Raw genomic sequence first — 12,662 nt, forward strand, 5'->3', positions numbered from 1 at the left:
GCGTGGGCGTCCCGGCCCCGGAGTGCGATATTAACCCGGGAGGCGGCGGCGGGGAGGGGAGAGGCTCTGAGAGGCGAGGCCGGGTGCGGCGGCGAGGGCGTCCCAACGGGCGCGGGACGGGACGGGGCAACGCGGGCGCCAGGAGCAGCGGCCCGGAGTCGGGGCGCCTTGCCCCGGGCCCCCCCAGCATGAAGACCCCGGCGGACACAGGTGGGGGCGGGGGCAGCACGTGTGGGGGAGACTTGTTGCCCCGGGAAACCGGGAGGAAAAAACTTTGGGCGGGGGCTGGAGGGGTTCGGGGGAGCCCGATCGGTCCCCGGGTCTGGGGGACCCCCCCGAGCACTGGAGACCTGTTGCTTCTCGCGTTGCGAGCCGGGGTGCTGCCTGGGAGCCCCGATTCCGTGGGTGCTCCCGGGATGGTGTGGGTGCTGCGGGTGCCGGTCTCTTCCTGCCGGGACCCGGCAGCCCGGGCTCCCCCGGGAGCGCCGGGGTGGCAGAGTCCCTCCCAGCCGCCGTTCTGTCACGTTGCACTCCGGGGGCCGGGACGTGTGCGGGCCGGAGGGGGGGGCGTTCGGCACGGGGGCCCCGCCGTGCCCTCGGGTCTGCGCGGCGCGGTCCGGCCCGTGACCTTCACGGCGCCGCGTGCCCCGCGCCGGGCGAGCGGGACCCCGGGACGGCCTGGAGCCGGGCGTTGAGTGGGGAGCACGGGACTCGGGGTCCGAGCTGCACCGCCCCTCCCCCGTCCGTCTCCGCGCTCCCCCGCCCGCGCCGAGTCGCAAAGTTCCAAAGCGCAGCCCGAACGTTCGAAAAAGGAACTTTTTGTTTCCGACCTTAGAACGCGCGGCTTTAAGGTGGCTCAGGGGAGACCCGGGTCCCCTCCTCCGGCGCGGGCGGAGGCCGGGCGTTCCGAGGAGGGTGGGAAAGACGGGGGGGGGCGATGCAGAGGCTCCCTCGTCGTCGTCCTTCCCCCTCCCCGATCCTGCGCCTCTCTTTCAGCGGGCCGTCTTTTCCCTCCGCCCCTCTCCTTCCCCGCCAAGTTGCTCCTCCTTAAGGGGCCAGGGTTCCCCTCCCCCCCCCCCCCGCCCGGCGCCCGGGCGGGGGGCAGCAGGATTAACCCCCCTCCCACTCGGACTTTCCCCCTTCCCCTCCCCCGCCGCCCCCGGGCTTGCACGGGCTGGACTTTGCGCCCGGGCGCGCGGGGGGGAGGGGGCCTCGCCGCCCCCTGCCCGTCTGCCCCGTCGGAATCCGGCCCGGGGCGGGGACGAGGGAGGGAGGGGGGGTTAGGGGGCCGGGCGCCGCTGTTCAAACTTGTTTCCTTCCCCCGGCGGCGGCCGCGGCCCGGGCTCCTGTGTGCGGGTGTGTGCCCCGACCGGCCCACCCACCCACCCACCCACCCCACCTCCCTGCTCGGCGGGTGGGGGCGGCTCTTAAAGGGCTCGGAGTGGGGCTCCGGCGCCTGGGGATTGGGGCGGAGGAGGGGGGCGGGGGTGGGGCAGGGGTGCGCGGTGCCGTAGGGTCAGTCACGTGCGTCCCACTTACTCCCCCCGACTCCCACGGGCTCGCGGGCCGCCGGGCCCTGGGGGCAGCAGGAGCCTCGCCCGGGGAGGGGACCGAGGCGCCCAGACAACCCCGCCTTGTCTTCCCTCTGTGTTACGGGCCTCGGCTTGACGGGACCTGTAGGGCCACTGCAGCCCTGCCTGCCTGGGGTCCCGGTCGCGGGTACATTCTCCGGGGAGGGCGAGGGACCGGAACGGGTTCCGGGTCGGCCTGTCTCCGCGACTGCCGGCCACTGCGCGCCCCTCCATCCGATCCTCCATCCCGGCGCTCCTCTACTCCGCCGCGGCTGTTTCCCACTTCCTGTTTTCTTCCCGGCTCTGGCGCCATCGAGGTCTGCCTGGAGTGGGGGAGGTGTTGAGGCCCCCCGGGAGGCGGGCGTAGTTTTCCTCAGCCCCCTTCCCGTCTGACCCCTGTGATCCCCTTAAAAAGTTGAGGCAGTCATGTCAAGTTGGGGGTCGTTTCCCAGAACTTAGGCCCCCACCCAGACTTTTGCACCGCCTGGGATATCCAGGTGTGCCTTCTGGGACCCAGCCATCACAGGCCTTCCTGTCCGCGGCCACCTCGACACCCCACCCCGTCTGTGTGTCTGGAGCCCTTCTCTCGGTTGCAGCTGCTTCCTCCCAGCCTCACTGGACCCCATGCAGGGGAGGTCCTGTATCCTCAAGCCTCCTTGCTGCAGAGCAGAGCAGAGCTGGTGCTTCCGAGATTTAAACACGTGGACCCGTACACAACACACACATGGTCTCTTTGCCCGTGCCTGGCTCCTGGCTTTCAAGGCCCGGGGAACAGAGCCCCATTGAGACACCCTGACGTCACCCCCACTCCGTCCCCTCCTCAAAGCTGGGAACAGGCCCTCGTGTATGCTGTGTCCCGATGAGGAAAGCCGGTACTCGGGTGGGCCTGGGCTTGAGGAGGGGGGGTCTCTGCCAGAAGTGGCAGCCAGGGTCCTGGCCTGGGGGTGGTGTTGCTCAGGGGAGGAGGTTAACAAGGGGGCCTGGGACAGCTCCCAGAATGTGGGCTTGAGGCCTTTCCAGAACCCCCCACCTCCTTTCCGAGTTCCCTTTGTGTTGCTTGTAGTCTCTCTCCCTCTCTTCTGCAAAGTTTATTTTTAGCCTCCTGCTCCCCCGCTCCCAGGACTGTCGCTGCACACACGTTGCCTGGTTACCGGGACACGGAGGCTGGGGCTGGTGGGCTGGGAAGGGTGGCTTTAATTTTGGGGGGGAAGGGTGGAAGTCAGTACACCCCTCCACCTCCAGAGTGATGTCTTAGGGGCTTCAGCCCCCACCCCCTTGGGACTGGGAGCCAGATTGGAACTGAGGTGGGTGTGGGGGTATATGGAGCTTCATGCCCTGATGGGAGCCAGGAGAATTTTGGAATTGGTTTCCATGCTGTATGGATGGGCCGCTTGATGTCTGGGGTTCTCAAAGACCTCTGGGTCCTAGGGGATACCCTGGGACCTTGGTTCTCTATAGCAGGGCAGATAATGGGGTGAACACCTGGATTCCCAAGCTAAGGGTGTGACCATGGGTGCCCGGGTCCTTAGAAGGGATTGTCAGGGGCTCTCCCTGCTAAATTGAGTAGCGCTGCTGATGCAGGACTCTGGGACCAACGTCCCAAACAGCTGGAATGTGCTCCTGGAACCTGGCAGTGGTTGGCTGGTGTGAGGCTGGGATTTCTGAATGGGGCATGTGGACTAGGAGGGCGGTGGTGAACTGACCGTCCTTTCTACCTAGGCCCAGGGTCCCCAAGCCCTGTGCGGGGAACACTTGAGTGATGTATTTGGAAAAGGTGGTCCCTGGAGGCGTGGAGGTGCTGATTCCGGTCTTCCCAAGGGGAAGGAGCCTCTTTTTGGATTTCACTTTGGGGTTTGGGCCAAGAGAGGAGGGTACTGACACCAGTTTAGCTGGGGCTTGGGACCCCGCCCATTTCTAGCCATATACCTTGATCTTCCTTCTACAGTGGTGCTAGGGCCCCTGATCTGCCTCCCCCCTTCCCTCCTTCCTCCCCTTTCCCTCCTCCCACCCCTCCATTACCGGCTGCCTAGTGCTGAATTATTGATGGCCCCTGATTACCCGGGGGTTTGGGAAATGACAACAACCGCAGCCCCCCCACCCCAGGCTGCCCACCCCCTCCAGGGACCAAGTCAGCCCACCGCCAACCTCTATCCAAGGTTAATGCTGGGGGCGGGCAAGCAGGTGGGCTGGGAGAAACTGAGGATGAGGAGAGGGAGGAAGGTGACTGGGCCTGCTGGGGCTCTGTCTGGGCCAGGTCCCCTCCGTCCAGGTCCTGCGGGTGGGCTTGGGGAGGGCATTGTGGTTCAGAGGGTCCAGTGCTGTTGGGGGTGGGGGGGGCCTCTCAGACAGTCTGGGTTTCACTCTCAGGGGAAGACAGAAGCCTCTGTGTGTGCAAGCGCTGACCTCATCGTCAACCGGCTACCCCACCCGGCCCGGTCCTTTTAAGAAAAAAAAAATCCTTTCCAGCCCTGGGTGGGAGTAAGCGTGTCCGTGGGTCTAGGAGGAAAGATCACGTATGTTTCTAAGGAGAGGGTCACAAAAGCTGGGGGGGGCACCATCGGCTCTGAATGCAAGCTAGGGGTACACAGACAGGGCTGTACCCCCATTCTGCTGGCCACGTGTGCCCTTTCCTGCCCCTCCCCCTCTCCCGCTGGCAGCCCTGCCCGCCATCCTGGCTTGGTGCCTGGCCCCCTGGCACTGGCCCCGGGACCCGCCGCCGTTGGTTTCCTGTTTCTCCCGGTGTCGCTGGAGCAGGCTCCAGCTTCCCCTCCTAGCTCCTGCCTAACCCCCTCTCACAGACATACTGCACCCTCTGACGGGAGTGTTTGGTAAGGGGAGAGGGCCTTCGGAACGGCGGGGGGCTGAGGGGCTGGGCAGGAGCTAGTAGACTCTAGGGTTGGAGGCCAGAGCCTCCAGCTTGGCATCTTGACCTCAGGCCACTCCCTGTCTCCTGTCCCCAGGGTTTGCCTTCCCAGACTGGGCCTACAAGCCGGAGTCCTCCCCTGGCTCGAGGCAGATCCAGCTGTGGCACTTCATCCTGGAGCTGCTGCGGAAGGAGGAGTACCAGGGAGTCATCGCCTGGCAGGGGGACTACGGGGAGTTTGTCATCAAGGACCCTGATGAGGTGGCCCGCCTCTGGGGGGTCCGCAAGTGCAAGCCCCAGATGAACTATGACAAGCTGAGCAGAGCCCTGCGGTGAGGAGGGGCCAGAGGGCATGTGGCACGCCCGTCCCCATGGTTGGAAACCCCTGGTGCATGTGCACAGGTTTTGGGTTTGATCTCTAGCTCCAGAAGTCCCTCCAGCTGTGTGAACTTGGGCCTTGGGCTGGCCTTTGTGAGCTCAGCGGTCGCACATAGAGTGTAGTCACTGCTGGAGCTTCTTGTGTGGTCCCCACGCTGCCTACTTGATTTCTCCTTTGTGGCCCTAGGCTGTTGGGGGTCCTGTGAGTGCCACCCACCCCCATGTTGCCCCCCGTTGTGGTGCCGGGGTCCTGCGCAGTGTAGCTTGATGGCCCGATGGTGTTTTGTGCCCACAGCTATTACTATAACAAGCGTATTCTGCACAAGACCAAGGGGAAACGGTTCACCTACAAGTTCAACTTCAACAAATTGGTGCTGGTTAATTACCCTTTCATCGACGTGGGGCTGGCTGGTGAGTTGGGGGCCGCGTGGCCTGGCGGGCGTGAGGAGGTGGGTCTTCCTGTGTCCAGCCTGGGCCAGAGACCTTGATGCCGGATCTCCCTTCTCTTGTCAGGGGGCGCAGTGCCCCAAAGCGCTCCTCCAGTGCCATCGGGTGGCAGCCACTTCCGCTTCCCTCCCTCAACGCCCTCCGAGGTGCTGTCCCCCACCGAGGATCCCCGATCTCCGCCAGCCTGCTCTTCATCTTCCTCCTCTCTCTTCTCGGCCGTGGTGGCCCGGCGTTTGGGCCGGGGTTCAGTCAGTGACTGTAGCGATGGCACGTCAGAGCTGGAGGAGCCTTTGGGAGAGGACCCCCGGGCACGACCACCTGGCCCCCCGGAGCTGGGTGCCTTCCGAGGGCCCCCGCTGGCCCGCCTCCCGCATGACCCTGGTGTCTTCCGCGTCTACCCCCGGCCCCGGGGTGGCCCCGAACCCCTCAGCCCCTTCCCTGTGTCACCCTTGGCTGGGCCTGGCTCCCTCCTGCCGCCCCAGCTCTCCCCGGCTCTGCCTATGACCCCCACCCACCTGGCCTACACGCCCTCACCCACGCTCAGTCCCATGTACCCCGGCGGCGGCGGGGGCCCCAGTGGCTCAGGGGGAGGCTCCCACTTCTCCTTCAGCCCCGAGGACATGAAACGGTACCTGCAGGCCCACACCCAAAGCGTCTACAACTACCACCTCAGTCCCCGCGCCTTCCTGCACTACCCGGGGCTGGTGGTGCCGCAGCCCCAGCGCCCTGACAAGTGCCCGCTGCCGCCCATGGCACCCGAGACCCCGCCGGTCCCCTCCTCAGCCTCGTCTTCCTCTTCCTCCTCTTCATCCCCGTTCAAGTTTAAGCTGCAGCCGCCCCCGCTGGGACGCCGGCAGCGGGCGGCCGGAGAGAAGGCTCCGGGAGGCGGCAGCACTGACCAGAGCGTTGGTGGCGGTGGCTCGGGGGCGCTGGCCGAGGGCGCAGGTGCGCTGGCCCCGCCGCCGCCGCCGCCGCCGCCGCAGATCAAGGTGGAGCCCATCTCAGAGGGCGAGTCCGAGGAGGTGGAGGTGACTGACATCAGTGACGAGGATGAGGAAGACGGGGAGGTGTTCAAGACCCCCCGTGCCCCACCTGCTCCCCCCAAGCCAGAGCCTGGAGAGGCGCCCGGGGCCACGCAGTGCATGCCCCTCAAACTGCGCTTTAAGCGGCGCTGGAGTGAAGACTGTCGCCTGGAGGGGGGCGGGGGCCTGCCTGGGGGCCCCGAGGATGAGGGTGAGGACAAGAAGGTTCGTGGGGACGCGGGCCCTGGGGAGGCCGGGGGGCCCCTCACCCCGCGGCGGGTGAGCTCTGACCTCCAGCACGCCACGGCCCAGCTCTCCCTGGAGCACCGAGATTCCTGAGAGCTGTGGGCACGGGCCCCGTGCGCCCCCCTACTCCCCGAGCTTTTGCTGCCTTAACCCCCTCCCCCCAGAGCCCCGGCGGCGGTGAGGGCAGCTCTCAGTCTCCTCCCGGCCTCCCTTTCTCCTCCCCACATTTTGTATAAAACTTTTCATTTTTTTTTTTAATGGTAGGGTGGGTGGGTGCCCAGGGCTGGGGGCTAATCTCCTCATCTCTGGGTTTCTGAGTTCCGGGCGAAGTGGTGGGGGGGCGGGAGGGGGTTGTAAAGTGAGGGCACCTCCATTCTGGGGATTTCTATTGGAACAGAGGCTTTGGCCTTTAACACCCAGGAACATTTTTACTACAATCGTAGGAAGTGAAGCCTTGTCTCCCTCCCTGCGCCCTGCCTCGTACCTCGTCCTCCCCCTTCGCACCCCTCCCTCCCCAGCCCTAACCCCGCCTTCCTTGCCCCTCCGGGGGCTGTGAGTGCCTGGGTTTCTTATACCCCACAAGGTTGCAGCAGGGGCCGGAGGGACAATTTTATAAACCAAAAATTCTGTGGGGGTGGTGGGGTTCGAGGCAGAGGAAGGCGAGGGATGCCGCCTGTGGGCCACAAATCTCTTCAAGTGCCTGTTCCCCGCTCCACCCCAGTGCCGGTCCAGACCCCCCCCACCCCCACCCAGCTGCCCCTAGGTCTGACCCATGGGCAGGTGGGTCAGGGGACAGGAAGGGGAGTCCCTTGAAACCAAACTGGAAGCCCCCGTCTGCCTCCCGGCTGGGGCCCCAGGGGTGGGCTGGAGGGCTGCGGTCAAGCCTTATTCTGTATCGGGAATGGAGGGGTGGGGCGGGACATAGGGAGCTGCTGGAGAATGTATTCAAAACAATAAAACTTTGGACCTTTGAGTGTGGTAATGTGTCCTAGGTACTGGATGCAGCCAACCACAGCACCGCCACAGACCTGCCTTCACCCTGGACAGGTCTAGACACGCACCTGCTCGCATCTGTGGCCACAAGGCCTGACTCCACCTGAACAGGTCAAATCGGCCTGGGGCGCTATTGGCCCTCCCTCAGGTGTCACGCAGGTCTCTGGCTCTCTCTAGTCTTGTATTTCCTTGACTGGTTTCCTATCATCCAATCTGCCTCTTGGACCCTTAACAGGGTAGAGCCTGCTTCTCCCATTACCTGAATAGCTCTTCCCCTCCAGCTCTGACCGCTAAGCCACACCCCCCCCCCCCCCCCGTCGGTCCCCCATTGGAGAGTCCGGTATTTCGAACTGCCTCTGGCACACTGCTCATCTCCCTTAATGTACAAGGAGGAGGCTTTAGAGGTCCACGCCTGTGATCCCAGCACTAGAGTTAGGAAGTTTAAAGCCTCCCTGGGTCACATAAAAAAGGGAGTGTCTTGTTACCATTCTGCTTGGGATCCTTTGGCAGCGAGGCCTGCAGGGTCTCGAACTCAGGCCTTGGGCTGCAGGGATGAGTCTCTGGTGGAATGGTTTGCTCTTCTAGAAGATCTGGGTTCCATGCAGAGCACCCAGGTGGGGCGGTTTAATGAGGACCCATAACTCCAGTTCCAGGGAATGTGTTGCCTTCCGGCACCCATTCACATTAATGAAAGTCCTCGGAGAAATATGTAAGTGTTCGGTCTATATACATACTTGTGTATCTTGCGTGCTGTGCCGGAGGACGTCAGAGGAGGGTGTCCTGCCCCGGAAGGAGATCAAGATGGCTACAGACTGCCATGTGGATGCTGGTAACTGACCCTCAGTCTGCAGCAAATGCTCTTAACCCGCAAACTCTCTTTCCAGCCCCAATAAAACCAAGTCTTACAGAAACCCGTGAAGATAATTGGTACTCTTTGTCCCACAAGGGCGGTAGCCCCGGCAAGCAGGTTTTTCGAGGGATTTATCCCAATAATATCTGATTTTGGCTGGGTGGTGGTGGCGCATGCCTTTAATCCCAGCACTCGGGAGGCAGAGGCAGGCGGATCTCTGTGAGTTCGAGGCCAGCCTGGTCTACAGAGTGAGTGCCAGGATAGGCTCCAAAGCTACACAAAAAAAAACCGTGCCTCGAAATATCAAAAAAAAAAATCATTTTCTGTAGGCATTCAACAACAAAGGATTTTATTAGACTCGCCAATGACCAGAGCTATTCAGGGAAGTAGCTCCAAATCCCATGGTCTTGCAACAACTGGATTTTTCCAATGAAAAGCCAAGGTGGCTGAATTCAGATCAAGGTGTCCGGGATTTTAAGATTTGGTCTGTGATGAACTCAAGCAGCTAGAAAACCAGCTTGGAGAGACGAGTCCAGGAGGAACTATTAACAGGAAGAATTCAGGCTGTGATTTCTGGTGGATACAAGCCTCACCTGGGCAGGGCAGGTGTCATGCCTGAGGCCCAGAAAGGGGAAGGGGTTCCCCCAAGGCCACACAGTTGCTGAGAGATAAGAGTGGGAATCCAGGGCCTGTTGGACTGGCTTCGCCATAAAACGCCACCCTGTGACGCCCTGAGGGGGAAATGAACATTGGACTGGCATCTTCTATCTACCCTGTGTGCCAGCCCCGGGGGGGGGGTGGTCCCAGATGATGCCGTCAGTTGGCAGTGAGGAGAGGATCCAGGACTGGCATCCTGGCAGGAAACCGGCTCTTGTGGCAGCCTGTGGGCAACTGCTCCCTCTCCTGGGTGATGTAAGTCATTCCCTGGGGTGGGAACCACTGGGTTATTTCTGGAAGTCGGGATGAGACGTATCTCCTGGCAACGGAGATGCAGCTGAGTTGCTGGTGGGGTGATAGAGGAGGCGGCCGTTGTCACTGCAAGAAAGAAGCAGGACGGGCCGGTAGCCTCGCTAGAACCTTTGGAAGCAGCACTTCCGGCCACACGACTCGTGAAGCGCTCAGCGTCAGCACCCCTTGGAGGTCCCATCAGGGTCTCCTCAAACTTGTTGCCCCGGATCCTGACTGTGTGGGTGTCACAGGTGATGTTTGGCCCGCCCCCAGGTCTTTCGTCGCCCACCTAAATCCATCTGCAGGCCTGGAACATTTCCTGCAAAATGCCCGGAACCCAATGTAGCAGCTCGTGGCTCAGCACTGGGAAGCCTTAGGTTGGAGGATGACTCCTAGTTCGAGGCTAGCCTTGCTACAGAACAACACCTCACTTCTCCCTTTTGTTTTCTGAGACAGGGTTTCTCTGTGTGGTCTTGGCTGTCCTGGACCTCACTCTGTAGACCAGGCTGGCCTCAAACTCACAGAGATCCGCCTGCCTCTGCCTCCCGAGTGCTGGGATTAACGGCGGCACGTGCCTTCGAGAAAACCCTATTTGAAAAGAGAAGGGAGGGTTGGGGATGTGGCTCAGTTGGTGGGGTGCTGGCTTGTTTAGCGCTTACAAGACCCTGGGGTTCAATTCCCGGCCCCATAGACCCGTCTTAGTGGCACCTACATGTAATCCCAGCATAGCGTAGGCAGGAAGGTCAGAAAGACACCTTCAGCCTCGTACTGAACTTGAGGCAAGCTGGAGTTACCAGATCCCGTTTTCAAAAGAAACAAAAACAAAAAATACCTGACCTTGGTCCTGAGGTTTTTGCTTCCAACCAGAAAATCCTCCATAGATCATTCAGGGCATTTTACAGATTAATCCATGCCAACTAAAACCCCATTTGTAAGAACAGCCCTCCTCCCAAATACCTACACAACTCCTTCAAAGTCCCTTCGGTGTGTTTCTTAGTCATCCTTTGTCTATTCAGGCTGCTTGGAAACCGTTGTAATTTCTCACAGATACCTCTTGAGCTTTCTCTGTCATGCCCCAAACAATTGCTTTCCGATGCCTACAGCCTATCAAAGACTTCTTTCATCCAAACAAACATCTCTAGGACCCCCTTAGACACTTGGAGACTTTTTTTTTTTTTTTTTTGGTTTTTACGAGACAGGGTTTCTCTGTATTGTTATGGAGCCTGTCGGACCAGCCCGGCCTCGAACTCACAGAGATCCGCCTGTCTCTGCCTCCCGAGTGCTGGGATTAAAGGCGTGCGTCACCAACGCCTGGCGACACTTGGAGACATTTTACAGATCTTCTCTGACATTCGCCCTCCAGTGCCCCACGGAGATTAATGCAAAAACCAACCCCCGGCTCAGGTCCCACGGGCTCCAGCGGTTAAATAATGGGCTCTGTCCTGCCCCACACACCCTAGTGAAACTTCTTGGTCCTATGCCTTGGGGCTTGACTCAAATTTTAACTTTTCAACCCCGGAGCAGCCGTCAGAGGGCGGCAGCCATCCATTCGGCTGCGCAGCCCCAGAGACGCCCTCTCTCTCCAGCCGAGCGCGAAGCTCTGCAAGGTGGGCGGAAGGACTGCGCTTTGCCTTCTGGATAACGTAGTCCGAAGAGGCCCTCGCTGTACGATCTGTCTCCGTTCCCAGGCCACTGAGAAGTGCAGTCGGGAACTGACCGAGCAGATTGGACGTTAGGCTTCAGGAAAACCCGAACAATTAGTACCAACACAGGCTGCGAGTGAAGGAAAACGCAGACTCCATTTCTGAGGCAGGAGGAGCTGACAGCAGCGCTTTTCATCAAACACACAGGCGCACACACACAGAGAGAGAGAGAGAGAGAGAGAGAGAGAGAGAGAGAGACAGAGACAGAGACAGAGAGAGACAGAGACAGAGAGAGACAGAGACAGAGACAGAGACAGAGAGAGACAGAGACAGAGACAGAGAGACAGAGACAGAGAGAGACAGAGAGAGATTGAGAGTCCCAGTATCGTTTGGAGCTATTTCTTTCTTCCGGATATTATTAATCAACATGCGCAGGGAAGCTGAAGCTGCTTCTTGCAGATTCATTTGGATTCTCTAGGATCCTATAATTTAGAAAAACGAGTTCAGGACATAAATTCTCTCTCTCTCTCTCTCTCCTCTGTCTCTGTCTCTCTGTGTCTCTCTCTCTGTGTCTCTGTCTCTCTCTCTCTCTTAAATCGTGCAGCTCATCCTCTTGGTTCTCACCACATTGTTGGAGAGAGGTAGAGTATCCGAAAACAAGTGTTCGGAGACACGGTCGGGACTGTTTATTAAATCCTTTGAGAACTGAGGGAGGAAACGTGTTTCTCTTCCTCATATGTGGCCTCTTGGGACACCTCTTTCCAGCAGTCGCTGCTCGGCTTAGGCTCATTGCTAGGACCCAGGGACCGGGGAGGAGACATTGTAACTCCTAATAGCTTCCCCCGGGAACTGCTGTCCTTAACCTTTCGCCTACGCTCCCAGCCGCAGCACTCCCTTCGGACTACAGTTCCCAAGAAGCCCCGGCGCCTCGCTCCACAAAGAGTCAGAGTCCACTGAGGACTGCTCCCGGCATGCTTCGGGCTGCTGGTAGCTCCCGTCCTCTTCCTCGAAGATGAGGCGGTCTCGAACTTCATTTCCCAGAAGACACCAGGCTCCCTGAAGCACCGCGCTTAACTCTTGGTGTCGACTACATTTCCCGGAAGGAACTGCGGCGCAGCTAACTGGGCAGCGAGAGCGCGATGCCTACTCCATTTCCTACCCCATCTCTTCCAGTTACAGCATCTACTTGGGGTTTGAGGACCACCTGAGACTTTATTCCCTAGCGTGCTTTATAAACCGCTCTACACCTGCAATGCGGTGAGGGCGTGGCGACGACTCCATTTCCCAGTGTGCTTCACAGCTCAAGAACTGGGGGATTCACGAGGGCGGACTCGATTTCCCAGGATGCACCCGGCACAGGAAGTCACCGATAGCCCATAGAGTTGATGGGTGACTGGACTCCATTTCCCGGCATGCCTCAGGGCTGGATGCTGCTCAGGGATGGAGTGGCTAAGATTTCATTTCTGATATCCTATGGGGCTCGCTGTTGCACCTGTGTAGTGAGTGTGTTGCTCTGACTGTGGTGTCCGAAGTATTTTAGCGTTGTCTTTTGTCAGGGGTCGGGTGACATTACCCAGGACTATATTTCCCGACGTGCAGCGCGAACCCTAAACGCCCCACCCTCCCGGCCAGCTACTCCGAGGTCTTGAGAACTCCATTTCCCGGCGTGCTGTGCGAGTCGAGGGTGGCGACAACGAAGCC

The 12,662-nt window shown here is 60.4% G+C and overlaps 1 protein-coding gene and 1 long non-coding RNA gene across 4 annotated transcripts; one reads left to right on the plus strand and one right to left on the minus strand.

The window, feature by feature from the left end:
* Nucleotides 1–31: 31 nt before the first annotated feature.
* On the plus strand, nucleotides 32–7,498 carry Erf (ETS2 repressor factor). Of its 3 annotated transcripts, none has more exons than XM_005087050.4 (4): nucleotides 32–210; nucleotides 4,532–4,766; nucleotides 5,108–5,223; nucleotides 5,326–7,498. In XM_005087050.4, the coding sequence occupies exons 1-4, from the start codon at nucleotides 189–191 to the stop codon at nucleotides 6,618–6,620; spliced, it is 1,668 nt and encodes a 555-aa protein (XP_005087107.1). In that variant the 5' UTR covers nucleotides 32–188; the 3' UTR covers nucleotides 6,621–7,498. The 3 variants fall into 3 exon arrangements, with proteins under 3 accessions (XP_005087107.1, XP_040590326.1, XP_040590325.1); XM_040734392.1 differs by lacking the exon at nucleotides 32–210 and adding an exon at nucleotides 1,730–1,888; XM_040734391.1 differs by lacking the exon at nucleotides 32–210 and adding an exon at nucleotides 3,891–4,399.
* A 1,204-nt stretch (nucleotides 7,499–8,702) lies between these two features.
* LOC121135578 lies at nucleotides 8,703–12,631 on the minus strand. Its single transcript, XR_005872679.1, has 2 exons — nucleotides 11,586–12,631; nucleotides 8,703–9,405 (listed from the first exon to the last, which is right to left on the minus strand). It is a non-coding gene; the product is annotated as an uncharacterized LOC121135578 (long non-coding RNA).
* Between the last annotated feature and the right edge of the window lie 31 nt (nucleotides 12,632–12,662).

The sequence above is a fragment of the Mesocricetus auratus genome, unplaced genomic scaffold (assembly GCF_017639785.1).
Source record: "Mesocricetus auratus isolate SY011 unplaced genomic scaffold, BCM_Maur_2.0 Super-Scaffold_100038, whole genome shotgun sequence".
NCBI classification, from domain to species: domain Eukaryota; kingdom Metazoa; phylum Chordata; class Mammalia; order Rodentia; family Cricetidae; genus Mesocricetus; species Mesocricetus auratus.